Raw genomic sequence first — 22,405 nt, forward strand, 5'->3', positions numbered from 1 at the left:
GGCCAAAACAACTAGCCATAGAAGATCAGGAAACATGGAGATCTTTGTTAAGATTACTGAATTTTCACCATTACTCAGGATCCTCAAAGAGCCATAAATCACAATAATAAAGGCACAAACATACTTTAAAGAGCTGCACTGTTTCAGTTCACATTAGCATTTGACTGAACAATGTTCAGTCTCCTTTGATACCTTCTTGGTTCAAGTCTGAGCATTTTTCTGCATTCAAAAACTATACAAGCTCCTGTGGTAGGTTTGTTTCCAGTTACTTCTACATTTACTCTCAAAGCATCCTCCCCTAGTAGAAACACCTTGTTTCGTCTCCTTAATCTTCTCCTTATTACAGAGAAGTAATATACACACCCAGCAATTACCTGTTATTAGTCAAACACTTTTTCAGGTTGCAACATCTGCCAATCCACTATAACAGTTGCCTTCAATTTGCATTTACAAAGTAAAGCAGAATCAAATCCAAGCTACAGGAAAAGAAACACAAAATTCACTAAAGAGCCTGCCACTTTAGACATCCGATATGTACAATTGAATTCCCTTGAGGACAGTGCCTCTCTTCCACAAACAAGGAATAACAATAATTACAGAGCAGTAATTCATTAGAAAGCAAAGCAAAGAACCTCCACACATGGAAAATAAACTGCAATGATTAGGCAGAACCAAAAAAACCTTCCTTTCCTGTGTCTCCTTTGGCACTACCCCTGCTGTGTCTCAACTGCAGCGAATACACATAGGGTGACCAATGAGGCAGCTGCTGCCAAAAAAAGGACAGGTAAGACTCAAACCCTTCCTGCTTCTCCCTCAGAAAACTATTAAGATCTTCTCTGCAAGTTGAGCAGAAATGAAAGGAAGAAGAAAAATGTAAGGAGTAAGCAAACCTTTCAGGACTCTTCCCCATCATCACTGCTGCCTCAAATCGACCAGCAGTTGGTCAGATTTAAGAACTAACCATGGGAATCATTTTCTTAAGACAAAGGTCTGTTTTCCTGTAAGATAGCCTGGATCCCTTTGGTTCTAGAAAGGGTTTTGAAAGCAGGTACATCCCCAAACCCAGAAATTTCTAAGCAAAGTTTTCAAGTTCATTAGCAATCACAGCTCCTAAAGTTTGGTGACATCTGAAAGTACCCTAAAGCAAAGACTATGTTTGCCATCACTAACACTGCTCTCATAACTTCTGCAACTTACACTGCTATCAGCCTCAAAAAAAACCCCTAACCAAATAATTCATAATTGAAGGCTCAAGGCGCATTTTCACACCCTGGTGGCACAGTGAGAAATTAAGTTGCCCAACTCAGACAACTGTGGGGACTTCACACATTGATAAAAAAGGATTCAGAATAACTGCAGCCTGAAGAGCTAGCTCTGGCCTGGCTGTAGGGGGAGAAGCCTAAACCCAGACTTTAAAAAAGTACCTTTACCATGTCATTCAGACTTTTTCTAATGAATTTCAGGGATGAGGTTTAACCATGGCAATTAACTTTTGTATCTGCCACACAACTGGACACAAGCTCTAAGTGAAGCAGCTGGCTTTTTCAAATGTACTAATCAAGTTGGCCTGGCAAAAAGTTCCGGTATTTTCTTAAGCATGAGCAATTGGAACTGTTAGCAGCATAAAACCAACCCTTCAAACAAGGCTGTCTCCATTGCAGAAACATAGGGCTCCACTCTCCCAAGGGCTGAGAACCACCATCCACCCCACGAAGGGGACTTCCTCCACCCTGCTGTACCCAGGGACCTAGCAGAAGATGACTACACAACCAGCTCAACTACTCCTGACAGAGGTAACCCTCAGTTCCCTGTCTCAGTCTACCAGAGAGGCAACAGGCCATACTGGAGGGCAAACATGCCAAACTGACTCCAGAAGCCACAGACTCAAGCAACATCTATGAAGGATGCTAAAACCCAAATGTCTCCAGGTTTCTTGGAACAAATCAGCAGCCATTCTTGGTCCAGGTGAAACAGACACCTGCCAGATCCACAGCTGAAACTGATGGCAATGCCTCCCAGTCTTGCTATCACAGACCCACTAACCTGATACAAACAACCTGCATGCAACTCTAGACTGAGTGAAGGGTCATGTGTGAGGTTCTTCACCTGGCACATGGTGGCCTTGTGACCCTGGAATAAGAAGCAGAAACACACCTTCATGCCATTTCCTGTGATATGCTGAGAAATATGGATAAAAGAAAATGCCAAACAGGAAGCTATGGATGACCTCATAACTACTGAAGTAAGATAAAAATAACCCTGTATAATTTTATCAGTAGGAAACAAATAGACTGACATAGTTCATCATTGCATTCATGATCTATTGGGAGTAAGGAGTAGATAAACAATTAAGTGCAGAAGAAAGAAATGTGATATTAGTACCATTACATGACACAAGTACAAGGCTTCATCTGCAATACCATGCAAAAACGTACATGACTGCATCATAGCTAGAAGTCAGTGAGTGCAACCTCTACACACTCTTTAATGGCCACGTCCTTCCATTGCTCTTCCCATTTCTCTTCTTATTCATCCCATCTGTTGTTTTTCTTCTCCTCAGAGCCTCAATTTACTTTCAGCACATATGAAAAGACTTGGACACAGGAAGAGCAGACAGAAATCCACAGCACAGTAAAGAAGAAACAAAGAAAACTGCAAAAATACGATAATGCATGTCTAATAAATATCAAAGGTAGCCTCAAATGGTTATACCTTCTACATACAGTGGAAAACAACTTGACTTCTCTGCCTCCAATGGAAGCAGAGGCTATCATTACAAGGTGGAAGGGGCGTACCTCCCACCATGTAAAGGGCATAGATGACACAAGTTCAGGAAACATCCTAGTTCACAAGCACAAGTAGCATCAGATCGGGCTGTTCAGACACTCCCGCCATCTGAGAAAAGCAACTACAAAGGCTGAGGAAATTCCCTGAAGTTTTGTTCCAGTACCATGAAATGCAAGCATCTTCAGTTTGGTAGGTCAAGTAACTAACTCTGATTGCCATTCTACTTTCAATACCATTGAGTACAAATTGAGGAGAAGTACTTGTTACAGCTATGCACATAAACATTAAATATATTCTACTGTTTCTCTATAAAAACAATTGCTTCATTTACAGTCTAGGATTTGAAAGACAACTAGATTTCAGCAGTAGTATCGAACAAGGACCAGCTTTAAGATACGCAGAGACAAGTGTAAGCATGCAGAAGTGAAGAAAGAGAACTCATATTAGTTACATTTTTTCAAATCATCCAACATTTGCAGCATCAACTATGTATGTCTCTCAGTCTACCATACTGATAGCATCTAGTATCTTTCCAGATTAAACATGCTTACAAGTGTAAGTTAAAATCAGGAAAGTTAGTTCTGGTAAATTCCAGCTCGCTCTTTAAAACCAAGAATTTATGGTACATCACTTCACAGTACCATTCTAGTGAGTGGTAGAATATTGCTGGACCTAGGCATAACAACAAAATTTGGTAGTGGTACCCACTGCATTCTTTCCAATGACTGTTATTGCTCTTCTTTGCACCTGACTGCATAATGTTTTAAGATACCTACTGCAAGACACTAGCATTATTTCACTGTCATCTGGTCAAAGAACTCCCCTAACCACCCAAGAAACTTTGATTCAAATCCGTATCTTTACTCCTCTAGTTCTCCCTCACAAACAAATACTCCTTCCTTACACTTGGATCAAGTGATCATTTTTTCACCTTGGTTGAAAGAAGAAAAAGCAAAGGATGAGAACACATAACTTTACCCGTTGAATCAAACAGCTAATAGGCAACCAAGAATGTTGACCTCCTACTGAAAATGTGACATTAAATATGCTAACATTATGGAACATCATCTAATTTTACAATTTAAGAGTGACATCACCTTCAGTCTCTGCACAGCTTTGAACAGAACTTTATTCTGACATTTCTCATTGTTTTACTTATAGGAAGTTATGGAGATTCTGAAGAATTACATTTATCTTTGTATAATATTGACATTGATTCTTTTAAGAATCACAGAACAGTTTGGCTTGGAAAGGACCTTAAGATCATCCAGCTCCAACTTCCCTGCCATGGGCAGAGAAGTCTCACACTAGACCACATTGCCCAAGGCTCTGTCCAACCTGGCCTTGAACACTGTTTAACAGAGGTTAAACCAATAAAGCCAAGTGTATTGATTACAGTTGAAGTCTGTATATACCCCAACAGTAAACCAAATGACAAATTACTACTGGAACTCTAAACATTTCAGGTAATTTCACATGTGACTGTGTACAGGTAGTAGTAATGCTCTTACTAATCTGAACTGCCTTCGTATCTATTTCATTACTTGAGTAAGGCAGTATTTCTTGAATCAGTGGGAGATAAAATCTCTCAGTGACCTGAAGGCCAGGTCATTTAGTCACTTTGTGATAGAGCACTGCTAATACAGAAATGCACAACATAAATACTCTCCTCCCCTAGTAAGAGGCTGAACAGTAAGTCTGTAACTGGATACTCCCAACAGAACCCAGTGGAACAAAAAACTTCAGTAGATAAAATTGCGAATGAAGAATGCCTCAAAACAGGAAATGTGAATTTCTTCTCAACCTAATACAGATTTTGAATTTGCTGTTTACTTTTCAATTAATCCAAGTTGTAAAGCTACCTAGTGAAACAAAAAGCCCCCAAAATGCTTAAACACTGAAAGAATCAAGGCTTTACAAATTCCAAACTTTCATTTTAAGAGTAATAGGCAAGTCTGTCATCCTCCTAAATTTGCTCCCAACCTAGCATACAGAAAACAAAAAGCTATTCAAGAAAGCAAAACTGATGACAATTCCTTTCCCTTCCAAAGTTCTCAGTTCCTTTCAGGCAAGACTTCCACATGCATTTTTAAGCTGGTACTGTCACCAAAGCAAGGTCCACAACTCCTCTGACTGGCAACATCAATTCTTTTAAGATGACCCCTGCCTAATATCAGCATCAACTTCCATACTGAGGACCATAAACTGGACCAGAAAAACAATGCAAATCAATCTTTTCTTTTTAAATGACCATCTGAGTTTCAAGCTTGGATTAGTTCCTCAACAGTCTCATGCAACTGGCACAGAGATGGCATGCAGACAGAATTGCTTCTTTGTATGTCAGTGGCTACTTCCAGCATACGAAAAGCTACAGCATTAAGCCACAGGATATAAGCGGCACATTTTGACAGTATAATTTTATGTATCTCTGGTGACCCTAAATCAATCATTTACATTGACATTTGGGATTTCAAGTCCTAAAAAGTAGCCACACACCTAGAAAAGTTTGGAAGTACATAGGTATTACATAAAGCAGGTGTTTCACTGTTGCTAGCCAATGTTTTGGAAGGAGAGGAAGAATACACTTCAATAACTCCATAGAAAAACAGAACAAAGCAGAAATGTAACCAATTTTGCTTTCCAAATTGACAAGCCACTTGTCACAAGCTCATATTTACTGTTGGAGGAGTATAACACCCTCCCTCCCAAACAGTTCACAGTGCAGAAAACCTAAGCTATTCCTCAGTACAAACCCATTGCAGACAATACACCTTCGTTTTACTGGGATGGAACTCCCAGAGGCAATGCTCCCCTCCTCCCCTTCCATCACCTAAAGGGGCTGATATGGCAAAGCAACATGATGAAGCTGAACACAACCAAAGTGTTTGGTCTGGTTTTTTTCCTTCCATTGAAGGACAATTCCTGGGTAATGCACATTTTTTGCAGTGAGGAAGGAAACCTACAGATGTTATTACACAAACTCCCACATTAACAGCAACACAGCACTAAAATTACTAATTAAAAAAAGTTTTTTAAAAAACAACTGCTGAGGGTCCTCTGTTTTCATCTACTTTTTGAAGATTTGTAGGTGGGAAAACACAAAAGCAGATGGGTGGAGAGAGAAAACAGTCAGACATGACTGTTGTCAGATTTTGCTAACTCCAGTGCATGAAGTGAAACACAGGCTCCCTGCCAACAACCAAACCAATTGAAGACATTCTGGAATTTCAGCCTCCATTTCAGACTGTTCTCTCTCATCCGGCAGTTTCAACTCCTGTGCAAGGACTATACCCACCACACTCAAAGTCACCAGGTTTTTTTTAATCAACAATTAAAGAACTCTGAAGTATTTCAACCAGTCTGGGACTGCAAACTAAAACCCAGAAGTTTTGGTCTGAATAGTGCCAAAGGCACAAAGCGTTCTTACTTTTGAGGTACAGCACATTTCAGAATTTAAGCAAGCAAAGAAGACAATTTAACTTTGGGCTACATCAGCCAAAAGACTGATTTTATATTTTTCTTTTAATTCTCCTAGCTAAATAAGATTACAGGGCATAACCCTAGAGCTCTGGTAAGTAAGAGTTAAGAAGCTGCATTTCACCCAATACATCAATTTTTGACCTCTGAATACAGCTTTCTGAGGATCAAAGTAAATTTACTTTTTTTTTTTTTTTTTTACAGCCAAGGAATAATGAATGAAATACCATGTCATTCCAACACAAGAATACTTCTAAGAAGTTACATACTTCTTTCCACAGCAAACTGCATACAGATTCGCTACTGTAGCAGTGAAGCTTTGAAACAACTTTCCTATCAGGCAAAAATATCTGACATGACCAGGTCACACATTACTAGACACATACCTATAGATATCTATCAGAACCATTAGCACACTGAGCTTAAACAAACAGCTCAAGTACTTTATAATTAATAGCATTCACAAGACAAATTATACTAAAGTGTATCAAAATATTAATACACAGAATAATTTTCATTTACATTTCAAATACATTAAAAGACTATGTTACTTATAATTCCAAGTCCTTCAAATGGACTTCAAGCACTCCAATATAGATCTATTCAGGTATTGCAAAGCATTGCAAAAAACTGCCCCCTCATTAGCCAAGAAGCAAAATATCCACCCATCAAGTGAGCTGAAACATTATTTTCTAGGCTTTTAATCAAAATGCTGAAAACAGGAGAATAGATACTTAAGTGGCTACCTACACTAAAAAAACCTAATCGTGCATGACAAAAATTCAGCGCAGACATCTCTTAGTCACTTAAACCACTAGGTCTTCCTTGGCTTCTCAGTGACTCGTGACAACAGCTTTTTCCCACCACCTAAACCCCGTAATGACATTTCCTTCTCCACCATAAAAAAAAAAGATTTTTTTACCCCAGCTTTCTGGTTTACTCTCCTATAGACAAAGCCTATATAAAGCTTAAAACTAGAACTGAGTTGGCTTAACAGTCTTTTAAGAACCCATCATTTGTTTTCAGGTGTCTACACAAGCATTCATTCTCCATCCTTAACCCACATACCTACTTCTTTAAAGGCCAATGTATGTGTCTTAGCGCATATAGTGTGCTAAGTTTATTCAAACCTGAAAGCACCTCTCAGCATCTGCTACAGCATATACATTCAGCTGACTTCAGACAACACAAACTCTCATTAAACATCACAAAGAGAAGAGCACTACCATATCTAAAAGATCCTGATGGATTCCCATCACAATATGAGGATCATATTAGATGGGAAAGTACATTTGTGGATGACGCATAAAACAGAGTAAAATATAACCATGTTACTTTCCAGTGTTGCTGATAAACTACCCTGCCACAAGATTTCTACAACAGACAGTTTAACCTAGCAATAGCCTTACTTGCTGTGAAAGACTCAATCTTTGCCTCCCATCACTGCTCCAGATTTCACTTTAGCAGCATATGAACTATTTACCACATGATCCAGGACTCTTAAAAGAAAAAAAAGCTCTATTCTATAGAACCCATACATCACAGGAATAAACCTTACCAAAGTCAACAACAAGAAGGAAGGTCATAAAGTCAAGTTTATCTTGTCTTACCTTGTTCAGAGCTCCAGGCTGTGGCCCCCTCAGTCCAGCCTGTCCTCCCATCTGTGGAGAGCCTTGTTGCAGTGTCTCGGCCAACAGGTTGCCAGGACTACCCATTCCTGGGTTTGGGTACGGCATATTAGGTCGACCTCTGCCTGCTCCAATTGAACCGTTCATGACTTGCCCCTGCATCATTCCCTGTCCGTTGCCTGCTGCCAACATCCCAGGATTCATGCCAGCATTCATCCCTGTGTTCATTCCCATGCCAGGCTGGTTAACTGGACTGTTTACTGTCGGCATCATTCCTGCTGTGGATTGTGCTGAAGGACCTTGGTTTGGTCCACTTGCACCCATCGCCATATTGGGAGAAGTCAACCCAGCCTGTGCCATGGGGCTTTTCACCATGCTGTTTAACATTCCCATTCCAGGACTATTTTGTTGGGTTTGACTGGCCATGCCTTGGCCAGGGCCACCTACCCCCATATTGAGATTTGGGGAGCTACCAGCCCGTAAAAGTTCAGACAGCTGCTTGTGTTTAGAAGCAGCATCTTGTGCCAAGCCAAGACTGGTCTGCAGCTGATTAATGTCACCACCATTGGTGAGTCCCAGTTCTGTGGAGCTGATCAGTTCATCTGGCAAGTCATGTTCCAGATCAAAGAGTGAGCCAAAATCTGAAAAGCAAAACAAATTTTATATGAGGTCAGAGCAATCAGCAACATCTTTCAGAAGAATCTTGTTCATTAGTTTTTATTTTTCTATTTCAAGTAACTAGCAAAACTTGACTTTTTATGTTCCAGCAAAATTCCCAGATCAGTCATTACTGAAAGCTATCCAAATTGTCATGGTAAAAGTAATTTCTAAACTTTACAGAGTCTAAACTAGAGAAGACCTTTCTGCTTCAGTCTCCTGCAATAGTTTCTGTTGGAAGATCACTAATCAGTTATCTGAGTAAAGCTCAAACTGTCATCTCTCAACTTGAGAAATTTGAGGAGAAAAAATCTGTATTAAAATCCCACAGTTAGCCAAAGGAATTAGACAACTATTATAAAGGATTCAAAAGGTTGATAGGAAAGCACTGTCATTTATTTTTAACTTTCAATGAAGTATGTCACTTTTGTAACAAAGATAACTAATATATGGTTTTCCAGAAAGTGTTTACTATGTATAAAATAATAGAGGTTTAGTTGTGGCATTTGGGGTTTTTGGTTGGTTGATTTTGTGTGGATTTCTTTTTTTTGGGGGGGGAGGGTGGGGTGTTGCTGTTGTTTTGGGGGCACTGAATTGCAAAATCACACTAAACTTCACTGTACAGTCAGTATCTTACTACAAAGAAACACTGCTGGAAAATAATCATATCACCCTCCTGGCCTCAACGCTGTGAAAAAAACCCTACCAGGATGAAAGAATCAAATTCATATCTCATAAGCCCATGCAAAGCAACCCCCCCAAGCTAACCAAGTGGAGAAAGGTTACTATTTGGAATATATAGAAACAAGAATATTGGACAGCACCAGAATTAATTTGCTCTAGAAAATAAAAAGTTCTTATGTCCTCAGAAGGGGCATGCACCTTGAGCTGTATATTTAATCTATGGTAGTTAAAACAAACATAACCTAAAAAGGTTATGACTAAAAACTGTGCCACTGTCTGATGTTGCTACACACATCTAAAAACTTAATATTTGGAAGAATACCTAGTAAAGAAGAGGGGATTTTAATCTAAATTATTAGAACATCTCAGCACCACTTCTGCCAAAAAGGTCATTTCATGGATGCTCTGTAGGAGGTATTGCACTCCACTTTCAAAAACTTCAGATCCAGCAATGACCAAAAATATTACTCATCTCAGCAACTGCATTTAAAAGAAAATCTCAACTACACTGAATTCTAGAGAGGCTGGCAAGATGACTTGGTCCAATTATTAATACAAAAATACTACAATTAAACAGCCTGTAAGTCAGAAAAGCTCAGCAGCATCAGAAATCAGTTAAAAATGTTTCAAAAGATACTGTACCAAACTCCTAACTCCAATATTAACAGAGTTTCTACAATTATGTAACTTAGATAAGATCGTAACTTAAGAACTCTGAAAATAGAGTATGAGGTTGGCAAGAAAGCAGGTAAACCACAACAGAGGAGATTTTGTAACTCCACTTATATAGTCTTCATTACTGCAAAACACCAGTGACAGAATGATAACTTCCACTAAAGAACTATGCTTTAAACTATTCAAATCAGTCAGCCCATTCTTCATTAATGTAAATCTTGTGCTAAAAAACACTCTTTGCAGCACATACTAAGGACTCAACTTTTACTTGCTTTTATTTATCACTGGTATTTTGTTTATTTGCTTTTATTTTATCACTGGTATTCCTTAGCATGACTGGTATTTTTCAAAAATTCAGAAGTGAAGGATGAAACAAAAGAATAAAGCTTTATGCAAGTTGCCCCCATTTAAAATGATGAATTCACAGTTTGTGTCACTAGACTTATCACAACCCCTCCATCCCCCAAAAACCTTACAGTACTCAGTGGTTAGCTTAAAAATTAAACATTGATGAAATGGGAAGAGTTACAATGGAAGAGATCTTTGAGATCCCCTCAAATTAGAGGAGAGATCAGGGAAATGGGGAAAGCAATCAAAAAGAAAAAATACAAGTCAGTTTAAGATAGCTTTTCAAGATGCCTATTAGGATGCCTTTAACAGGGAAATGCTGAAGTACTACATACAGAGCACTCTGACAAACAGCCCATGAGTGAGGCCGAAGTACAAAATATGATGAGTAATTCGCAAGTTATTTTGCTACCCAGAAAAAAAAAAAAAAACAAAAACAAAAAAACCTCTCCTTAATGAGGAACAAACAAAACTGAAACTGAAAGTTAAGTGTCTGAGAAGAACATGAACCAGCACAAACCCTGTACCTACAACATAACCATAATGGTAGCACACAGCAACCTCCTGTCTGCAAATGGAAACAACTGTGGAAGCAAAGTAAGCAGCTCAAAGACCAGTTCTGCAAGTGACTGTAGCTTGGGAAAAGAACTTCTCTTGAACAGATACAGCTTCCAGGAGAGGGCAAGTGCTAGAAGAAAAATCACTACTCCTGTCCTGAGACCATATCACTGTCTATTAAGCCTTTCACAAAACCACCTAGAAAGCAATCAGTAAACATCTAAGTATGAAGACCTAATTTGTTTTCAAATGACCACAGAATATTTTCTCTGAAAGACCCTTTTAGATGATTTCACATACTGCAAAGAAGGGGCAGTGTAGTTCTTGGTTTGAGAGACAAAAGGCGAGACAAAAGGCTTGCTCATCTTTCTTCACATGAAACTTCTCCGAAGGCCTCGTTGTTTTTGAAATTCCCCTTCCTCATAATTGAGAAAATAATTCTAGCTTTAAGGCTTACTCACTCATATCCAACTGGAGTATCCAGGTACAAGCTACCTGGGCTCCTTGGGCTGGTCATTCTGTGCCACCCATGGACAAGAAGAAAAATGCCATTAAAAACTCCAAGTGATTTTAATTCTTTTTATTACTGTCTCAAAACAACAGCTACATTAAAAAAAACCAAAACCAAACCACACACAAAAAACAAACGAGAACTAAATGGTTGAGAGATAACCTCAATCAGATTATTTACATCAAAATAAAGTAGAATGTTCTTTCTGTAAGACTAGGATTAAAAATCCTACCAAGTTAGAGATCACACAACAGAAGATTCATCATAGAAGACTACTACCAGCTACAAGCCTAAGTTTTAAGTCCTAAATACCAAAAATGCAACATTCCGGTGTGAGTTTGCTCTTTTTATAAGTCTTTCCCAAAACTTCAAAGTCTTCTTCAACCAGTAGATAACAAAACTTGATAAACACTCAGTTGTCTGGTCAACTATGGAAGTCACATTTTTATTCAACTGCTGGGAAGCCAAAGTTTTCAGACACAGGACTGAAACATGAAGAGTCTCAGAAAACTAGAATGATCAATAAGACTTTGTGTATCTCTAGCAACACTTCAAATTCATTTCACTATCTTCTACATATAATAGGTATTCTAAATCCTATGGTAGCCATTCCTACCTATGACCAATCAAAAAAACTGGTAAGACTGGACCAGACAGCTCATATACGACATGAAAATAATAACACATATGCAAAAGCCAAATGTATAGCTTAAAACAATGGTGATAACTATTCCTGGAACTGATTGGCTTTTCAGTAAACAGCTTCCACTACTTGCCTTGCTTTCCATTTCATTAAGATAACACACACAGATTTCTTGCTAACAAAATAAAGCTCATGGGAAGGTGAAGAAGGCAGATCAGTCCTGCAAAGGTCTGCCTACCTGATTCATGATCCCTAGAGATCATAAGGTAAAATCAGACACAGAAAAACTGGGATGCAATAGAACAGCCAGTATCTGATCTAGGAGCACAAACATCCAGTAATATGCAGACAGTAAGTGGTAGAACTAAACCTTGATCTCCATAAAGTGGCACAGAGTGATTCCACATTATGTTACTTATGGTATTATTACTGTGTTTCTTTCCATGGGTAACAAGAAGATACAGAAAAGATTGCTACTGCCAACTAAGATTCAAAGGAAAGAAGCAAAGTACCTTAACAAAACAACATCTCAGCAGGTAATCAGAAAGTCTTAACCTAGGGCAGTCTCAACATCCAAACACATACAATAATTCCTCTTAGGAACTCTACCGCTAGGTCTTTTTTTTTTTTTTAGAGTTCAGAAACTGGCTTGATTTGCCCTGGCTACATTAGTAGTGAGGAAGTTGATCAGAAAAAACAGGAGATGGAGAAGGACCATTTCTTTCAGTGGCAGTTCAGTTACATTGGATTAAGTAGTATGAACTGCACCCTAAACTGTCAGAAAGCAAATTCAAAAATCAGCGTGCTAGTTTGTGTTGCATGCTATGGATTGGTTCCTTACGTGTAGACCCTACTTCCAAGAAGTCTGCTTTTGGCAGTGTCTGATCTGCAAGATGCATGGAACCTGTTAGCCTGGGTTGGAAACCCACCTGGCACCAAAATGGACTTTGAACTAGTACAGATTCAGAGTGTGCAATCAAAATACTTCAGTCAATAAGACATGGAAGCCTTATCAAGTAATTAATTTTCGAATGAGTTGAAGTATTTATTTCAAGCTAGTGTTACTGCAAGAGCACCTGGTAGCACCAGGGATGTAACAGTGCTCAAAACAGGCAAGTCAAGGTAAAGACTTCCTTGCTTAGAACACAAGGAAATCATAGAATAGTTAGGGTTGGAAAGGACCTTAAGATCATCTAGTTCCAATCCCCCTGACATGGGCAGGGACACCTCACACTAAACCACATCACCCAAGGCTTCGTTCACATCCAGCCTGGATGTGAACACTGCCAGGAATGAAGCATTCACAACCTCCCTGGCAACCCATTCCAGTACCTCACCACCCTTACAGTAAAGAATTTCTTCCTTACATCCAATCTAAACTTCCCCTGTTTAAGTTTTAACCCACTACCCCTTATTCTATCACTACAGTCCCTCCCCAGCATCCTTATGGGTGCCCTTCAGATCCTGGAAGGCTGCTATGAGGTCTCCACGCAGCCTTCTCTTCTCCAGGCTGAACAGCCCCAACTTTCTCAGCCTGTCTTCATATGGGAGGTGCTCCAGTCCCCTGATCACCCTCATGGCCCTCCTCTGGACTTTTTCCAACAGTTCCACGTCCTTTTTATGTTGAGGACACCAGAACTGCACACAATACTCCAAGTGAGGTCTCACAAGAGCAGAGCAGAGGGGCAGGATCACCTCCTTTGACCTGCTGGTCACACTTCTTTTGATGTAGCCCAGAATACGGTTGGCTTTCTGGGCTGCAAGCGCACACTGCCAGTTCACATTCATTTTCTCATTGACCAACACCCCCAAACCCTTCTCCACAGGGCTGCCCTGAATCTCTTCTCTGCCCAACCTGTAGCTGTGCCTGGGATTGCTCCGACCCCAGTGTAGGACCTTGTACTTGGCATGGTCAAACTTCATGAGGTTGGCATCAGCCCACCTCACAAGTGTGTCAAGGTCCCTCTGGATGGCATTCCTTCCCTCCAGCATTATCAACCAAACCACACAGCTTGGTGTCATCGGCAAACATGCTGAGGGCGCACTCAATCCCACTGTCCATGTTGCCGCCAAAGATGTTGAACAAGACCAGTCCCAACACCAATCCCTGAGGGACACCACTCGTTACTGGTCTCCAGCTGGACACTGAGCCGTTATATCAATAAAATGTATATATACTACCTCCTTGGCAAAGAAATCAACATGTGGGTTCAAGCAGCACATGCTAGTTTCTTTTGCATGCTTCCTACACTAGTCATGATTCAGTTGTGTTCTCTCGTCTGGATTAAGACAACAGACCTCTATACACCTTTCAGCATAAACAGGCATTTCTGTCAATATGAATTATCTGCTTCCAGCAAACAGGCTGCAGTGAACAACACTAATTTTCTAAGAACTTGCCCATGTGCTACAAAACAGCAAGAACACTTTACTTGTGTACTGTAGCCTAAGACTCAAGACACTGAAGCAGTCTCAGAAAGAAGTTGATACATCTGCACCAACACTGTCACATGTGAACAATGATGCCTGAAGAGCCCTGCATGCCAGACATGCAAGGCAACAACTTACTCTAGGTGCTTACCTCATTGCTGATCTTGCAGAGAGAGGTAAGAGATTTTACAGTTCCTGTCCCTGCATCCCATTTATTACATTATAGCCTGAACACAGAATATCAAGCTATAAACTGCTGAACAGTCAACCTTTTTGCCCTAATGTTTCTGGGCTCGAGAAACCTATCAATGGATCAAATTATATCACAGTTGTTAGGTTCACAACGGAACAAGTGGACAAGGCTTAATACAGGACACTGAATACAAAGTGTGCATGTGACAGCGTTGACAGGACCCATAGAGGATGTTGGATTACACAGAAGACATAACACCTTTGCTGCACTTTCAGACAAAGAATAACAATAGGCTGCTGAGGTCACTCTCTTCTCTGCATGGCAACATTAAAGTTCTCCAGGAATTGACCAGGACCTTGATGTAACAGAGAAAGCGTCCAGAGGATACAATATTCCAGCAAAATGAGCCATTTGGGCTTGCAAGTCAAGCACCAGCATTACAGGCCCTAAAATGTGCTGTCTGAAATGCTCTTAAAACACAAAAAACCACCCCCACACCCAGAAGTCAAACCACACAAAAAAGGCAGAACAAAATAAGAATACTATTCTCACAAGAGATTTCTCTGGTATCCATGAAAATGCAGACTCAAAGATGAAGCAAACTTGCAACCAAGTTCTAATGAAGAAAGCTATCAATTCCCGAGGCCTCTGCAACAGCAAAAAATTGAGACAAATTCAGTTTCACTGGGGAAACGAACCACGTCTGAGGCAAAAACTCTTAACATTCTTACCAGGCAGGTATTGAGAGAACTTTGCTATAGAGCATTTTGGAGATCAGGTTTATTCTTGCCAATAAAGCCCATTCAGGAGAAGGCTTTTCACATAGATGATCTGTAGCCACCATTATCCAATGGTAATGCAAATTCTGCCAAGCCATTTTTCCTAACTTAAAATGTAGAGTTAATTTAATTAGTCTCCTAATTTGATACAAAACGAAGGGGCAAAAAGCAAAATAAGCTTAAAAAAAGGTCTACATTCATCATTGGAACTACTGCTTCCAAAATCCTAGCTCATCAGGCCCTATATAACCCAAAAGAGAAGCATGATATAGAAGTCTTCACTACCACTTATACAACAGCAACTGAGAATTCTTATGCTGTATTATGCTATTTAGGTAACAGTCTAGAACATTACACTTTTATATTAATTCTGTTCCCTGCAAGAAATGGGGGAAGCACTGCCTCCTTACTTCCCTGCTAACCCAGGCAAGACCTGAATTTGTTCACTGCATCAAGAAACTTCGTAATCTGAAGAATTTGAAAGGTAGAATTCGTAATCTGAAGAATTCGAAATCGAAGAATTCGAAAGGTAGAACACACAGCTTTAGTAAAAAATGGGTTTTTTACTCAAAACCCATGTAAGACAAGAAACGCAAAGACACAAAACACGTCAGCACATCACAGTAGCACACAACTTCAGGCAGAGATGTTTGCTGGTTGAAGTCCAACTCACCATCTAGAATACACGTCACTATCAGTTGTGAAAAAACAGGTATAAATATAAGTATTTTACAAGTATAAACAAAAAGAATCATTCTAAAGAAGCAATAACTTATCGTTCAATATACACTGAAGTCCTAAAATTAGGACCTCACAGGCTACGTTTTTCTAAGCTATCCTAATTCCTACTCAAACACTGGTGTCATCAACTCTTGCTTTAGGAAAAAAAAATCTCCATTTCATGAAGTCTCAATCTGCAAGTTTAAGTCAGACTCATCCCAAAGCACTACCAACAGAAATACCAATTTTAGTAGACTCTGGATGATTTTTTGCCACTTCAGAAGAAAAATCATATTTATAACAAACTGCTTTCATGGTCATATTCAAAGTTCTTCAAAACCCACTATTTAGACCTACAGACAACAGTAGGTGTTTATCACTGAAAAACCATAACAGAAATTCAATGGCTGTGATTCTGGAACACAGAATTGTAGCTGGTGTAGGAAAACAAAAGTGGTGTAATCATATGGAAAAGACTAGGCACAAGAATCAAGACAGGGTATGTTTGATGTTTTTGACACTACTTAAGGGGAATTTCAGCGTCACTGTTTGTGTCCCTGCCTATTCACCCTGTTACTTAATGCAAAGGTATGAATGAGTCTTGCCATCTCTGACCCAAATAAGGTGAAATTTTGTCACTAATTCCAAAATGCTCAAATCTCACAGTTAATAATTTCCTTGTGAAGATGTTATTTGCATAGATTTCATTGAGCTACCTTTAACTTTAGTGCAAAGTCTCTAAATTAGTACTCCTATTCCAAAGAATACCCTGTGTATGCCACTGAAACTCCCATAAGATCACCTTAAGTTCCCTAATGATGGTCTGTGATACTGTTATATAGTAAGAGTGGCATTTCCGTTAGGAGTCTGATAAACTGTGGACCACTGTGCACAGGGAAAGTTAGAGATGCCCTGTGGTCTGCTGTACTGGAGGGCAAAGAATGGGTACAGGCTGATAGGAAATGAACACCCCTATGTGCACAAACAGAGTTTCATTTTAGAAGCGATTACAAATCAGTTTCAAGAAAAGAGTAAAGTTCACTTCATTGTCAAGTAAATGACGACTCTGAAATGATGCAATTAACATACACAATTACTGAAAAGTTAAGTCAGTTTTCTGAGTATTACTGACTTAAGTTTGCCCAACATTACTACTGAGTAAAACAAAAAAAACAATGCTGAATTTATGTACAAGTAAACAAAAAAAAAAAAACAGACATCAGCAGCTCAGACTTCTTTATCCTGAAGCAGTAATTCCACAGGGATGCTAAAATTATATTCAGGAATATGTAAAAAGCAGTTTAGCTTCAGCAGACTAAGCCAGACACCAGCATTTTGCCAAAATTCTATTATTTTTTATTAGAATTCTGAAAAAGAAGAATAAAACCTGAGAATTGGATTATTCTAGTTCATTAGTTGGACAAAGCCTTGAGTGGCATGGCTTAGTGTGAGGTGTCCCTGCCCATGGCAAGGAGGTTGGAACTAGATGATCTTAAGGTCCCTTCCAACCCTATTCTATGATTAAGACAGTAAGAGTATATTCCAAGAGAGATTTTTCTATTCACTTGTATTTGAGAGTTCTACAACACAGAAAAAAAAAACAGTAAATCATGATTCTGCACACAGATACGGTTAAAAACTGTACTTACATCTGGTATGGAGATGCACCAAAAGGTACAGCACAGAGGTGTTCCACACCATCAAGTAGAAAAAAGCAAAATCTTCCTCTACCCCATCTCACAACCATCAATAAGAGAAAATAACCTGTACTGGTTTTGAGAAAGTAACTTGTGCTGTACCTAACCTGCACTTTTAAAATGAACATCTTTGTTTATACCACAATTTCATCTCCTTGCTGTTCCTGCAAACCCAGCTGACATCACCAACTAAACCACAAATTACTATGATTTGAGTTCAGAATTCAACATTCCATTTTCTGATTTTTTTAAAAAAGCTTTGGAAAAAATGTGTGCTTAAAGAATATAGCACATCACATTTTTAAGAGTGCTTTAAATATGTTTGTATGACAATCCATTTTAAGGAAAATTGTTGCTATTTAGGAAGAGAACAAAGTCATGTTCTCAGATACTTACTTCCCAGGGAGAGTTCTATGAAATGCTCTAGTTCAAGTTCTACTTGAAATTCTACAAATTCAGTGTAACCCTACGGAAGTTTTTTGTCAGTGCATACAACCATATGCAGAGACAGATGTATTTTACTTTAGCCCGCTGCTATAGTTTAAGTAAAGACAGAAGAGCCAAGTCCTTGGAGACAGGTGCACTGTTTATCTGTCAGTTAAATCTACACAGCAAAATTACTCCATTTGTCAAATAATAAATTTAAATTACTTTTGCCCAATCTCTCTCAGAGGGGGCACTAATTCGGGTGATGAGAAAAATTACAGTATCTATGCAGTTGGAACAAGCACTGCTAAAGCATCTAAGCAAGACACTGAGGTGAGACACCGGATATAATCAAGTGGTCTACAGAGAAGATGCAAGAGATGCATGCTAAATCATACAAAATTAAAATCTAATAGTAAAAAACGTTTTCTCCAAGTTGTAAAGGTCCGAGAAACCAGAATTCCTATGGTAGAAGTTCAGTGTTTGTCCCTAGTACCTTCTGAAACCCAAATGCCCTAAAAAATACACTAAACCCAGAAGTCCACTAGACCCTTCCCAGATAAACTCTGGCTTTCTGCAAACACACAACTGACAACCTGAACTGGGGACCCTCTAGACTAAAACGAAACCCTGCTCTAGGAGAGGGGCTGACAAGATGCAAAAATTACTTGTTTGGGGTTGTTTCTTTAAGATTTAAATTCCCAAGATCAGCAACAAAGGTTTTCCCTGCAATATCAAACTTGTGACTCTTTATTTTTAAACAGTAACTGCAAACTGGCTTTTTGTTCTCAGGGTCTTTTTATTGGTAAGTGCTCAAGATTCAGTTTTAGATCACAATATGTACAGTCCTCACATCATAGTAGATTTCTTTAAATAGTTATCTTTCTAACACTGCTCAGAAAAAGTACATACCTGTGTCAAACAGACACAAAATCCACCTGGTGAAGGGGGCAAAAATGGCAGATGCAGCAGTTCAGAAATCTACAGTGTTCAAAAGTTTGTAAGATTTCCTTTAAAAAGTTACTAAGCACCATATGAATCATCAGCCTTCTGTCTAAAGAAAGTCTCGTAGACTTAAATTTGTCTTAGATTTATTCCTAATGCAGTTACTTCAATAACCTACTTAGCTACAAAGCAAAGATGCCCATTTTTGCCACACAAGCATCTAATACTGCAGTAGCCAATTTACAGTGTATGCCACCTATCAAACTGTATTTTAAGGCATCTCTTATCTAGCAACAGTTAATAGTTGGGGGGGGAAAAAAATGGAAAAAAAAATGTGGTGCTCAACAACAGGATAAAACTATGTAACTGATGACTAATTTAAATGTAGCCAATGATCTGGTCTTAAACATTAGCCAGAAAACAGATCTGTGAAAAGTACTTGTTTTTAAAAATAGTATATACAAACACTAAGGGGAAAAAAATAGCTGCCTATAAACAGAATTAAAAACTATGCACATGCCTCTGGAAAAGTGAGACATGGTTAATACAATCAATTTTGAGCAAAGAAACATTTGGATACATTTGGAACAAATGAAAGAAGAGTATCAGTTAAATTGGTGAGAAGTTTTGTCACAAGTCTTAGACCCTTGATGTAAGAGAGTAAAGTTTTGAAGGTCAGAAGCAGTTCCTGAGAAAAAAAGGAACATACAAATTTCATAAAAAGAAAGACTGAATTCTGAAAGGGAGATTGAAGATGCGCTGTTACTCAGAAAAATGCAACTTCTGGATATAGCAAACTGAATAAGTCACATATCACAAAAATACATACATTGATCTCTGATACAAAACACATGCAAATTAACTGTGGAAAACTGACAATGTTACAGCAAGCCAGAAACACTAAGCACTAAAAATCCTGTTTTCAGATCTAGCAGCCCAAAGATATGACACCATACAACCACGCTGCAGCAGAATACACTTCATTTTTATTCCCTCACAAAACACAGCAGTTCTGAACCAAGAGTCCTAAAAGCTTTCCTAGTTCACAGAAATCAGGTTATTTCTAAAAAGGGGAAGGGGGCTATAAAACATGATTAAACCACACATAAATCTGTATGCGGCAATTTCAGCACACCTGCATTACTGCAGGAAAAACTGAGAGGTTCACAAATAAAAAGGTCAAATAAAAAAAAAATATCACTAGTTTAAGGCATCCAGTCAAAAATGTTTCTTTACAAAGACTTCCACCCATTTACTCAATGAGATAACTCTTCAGGATGCACTCAAATTATTCTGTTATGGGTTCACCCACACAGAGTAGCATACAGCAGTTTGCTAACACAATGTTTAAGGAAGCCTTGTAAAGAGTAGTTGCAACACATCGCAACAATGTTTCTAGCAGTAGAGGAAAGATAAGAAACTGAGCCATAGTGGAAAAGTAGTTCTCATGCTAGTACATAAGAGCTGCCTACCCAGTGTAACAAACTCAGGTCCCATACTACCCGTACTGCACCAGCAAAAGGTACAGATCCCAAAGTAGAGCTGTATTGGTCCTCAGAAAAGTAAACCTCTGGAAAAGATGTATATAAAATTATCACTCTTCTTGTCACCCAAATGCAACAAATATTTAAATAGGAAAAAATATTTAAATAGGAGAAAAGAAAAAGTTGTAGAAAAACCTCTCGCAGTTTAAGGGAACACGCACACACTGAGTCCTGTTCCTGAAGCTATTCTAGAAGTACACAGTATTAAAGAGGAAAATGAGACCATTCAAAAAATTCTAATATACTACACAACACTGACAACACCAAGACTTCCTAAATTACTTCAAAATGTTTATTAGAAAATGTGCTACGAACACTTCCATTTCCATGCAAGTCTATGTTATTCTTATGTCCTCAAGAAGGAATTAGCACCAATAAAGCAACTGAAACCTACATTAACACAGCATGTTCTATGGCAAAGCAAATTCTGAGAAGGGAACACACAAATCATTTAAGACTTTCAAGACAGAAGAGGTGGAGCACTGCAACAACAGTGGGAAATGCAGCTTTGTTTAGTACATTCCAAGCACAGTACCATCCAGGTCCACTGTGAAAACACACATGAATTAGAGATTCACCTTAGTTTTCAATATAAGTAGACAACATTTTCATATATTTGGGCATAAGTAACTAGTCAGTCTTTTTTAGGTATCTGACAAGCTAAAAGAGTATTTCAGATTAAGAAGTCAAAAAGTTGACAGCAAAAGAAACACTGAGAAAGCCACTGTTGTATATGTGCTGTGAAAAGTTTCATCAACAGTGCAAGTTTGTTACCTTCCTTCTTCCCTCTTTCTGACAATGCTGTGAATAACAGTTTGAAAAACAGTGCTTGAGTAAGTACATAAGCACCATGTTATTTATTTTCTATAATTAACTAAGGAGTGGGGACAATACAACAGATTCTATAAGTGGAATTTACTTAATGAAAGCTGCCTGCACTATTTCAAAGCAAACTTAAGGAGCAGATAGGTTTAAAATGTAAACTTCAAGAAGTTTCTCACAACAGCAAAAGTGGGACAAAAAAAAATAGTCTATCAATCAGCAAATGAAAAAACACCCTCAAATTACACATACTGGTTAAGAGGTTTGCTTTCATCTAAACAGAGAACAAGTATGATATCATGTTACAAAAACAGAAAATGGAACTGTCACAAATCCAGGTGTCAACAACAACAAAAAAGAATTCAACTCAGAAGAGTAAGACTCCTTCAACAGTTTTTATGTAGCATATTTCTAAGTCTTCACACCACTATAAACCTCCGCATAGCTATCTGGTGAGGACTATCTCCATCACTTTCAGACAAATTACCCCATTTGTGCACTGCTGAAGCTGTCCAACAATCCATGATGTTTCAGCATGACTGCAAAAAGCTCATTAAGCTGTCCAGTAAGCTAATTATTAAAATAAACTAAGTACTCTGCAAAAATCTGCACCTGTTAAACTGACACAGATTATCCAAACCTTATCTGATCACAAATGTCCTAACTTAGATATGTGAGTTCATCTGAATTAAAATACATCTTTAAATCAGAACTTCTCTCACAGCATGTATTTTTAGTTCACCTCTCTAAACAGAGCAAGCTAACCACTATAAAGACAAATTAAAACCAGTTACTACTCAATTAAGTACTGGTTTCCAAGTCTAGCACAAACCACCCAATAACTAGCTCTAAAGACCAGCACCTCCAACACTCTTCTACTC

The 22,405-nt window shown here is 38.7% G+C and overlaps 1 protein-coding gene across 2 annotated transcripts in view; it reads right to left on the minus strand.

The window, feature by feature from the left end:
* Positions 1-22,405, minus strand: part of EP300 (E1A binding protein p300) — a 65,928-nt gene that overhangs the window by 40,117 nt on the left and 3,406 nt on the right. For both annotated transcript variants that reach the window (XM_031049891.2, XM_034063285.1), the window contains one exon: positions 7,875-8,533. In XM_031049891.2, the coding sequence (XP_030905751.2) occupies positions 7,875-8,533 (659 nt within the window). The remainder of the gene's footprint in view (positions 1-7,874; positions 8,534-22,405) is intronic.

This window comes from Melopsittacus undulatus, chromosome 5 (genome assembly GCF_012275295.1).
Source record: "Melopsittacus undulatus isolate bMelUnd1 chromosome 5, bMelUnd1.mat.Z, whole genome shotgun sequence".
Classification (NCBI taxonomy): Eukaryota; Metazoa; Chordata; class Aves; order Psittaciformes; family Psittaculidae; genus Melopsittacus; species Melopsittacus undulatus.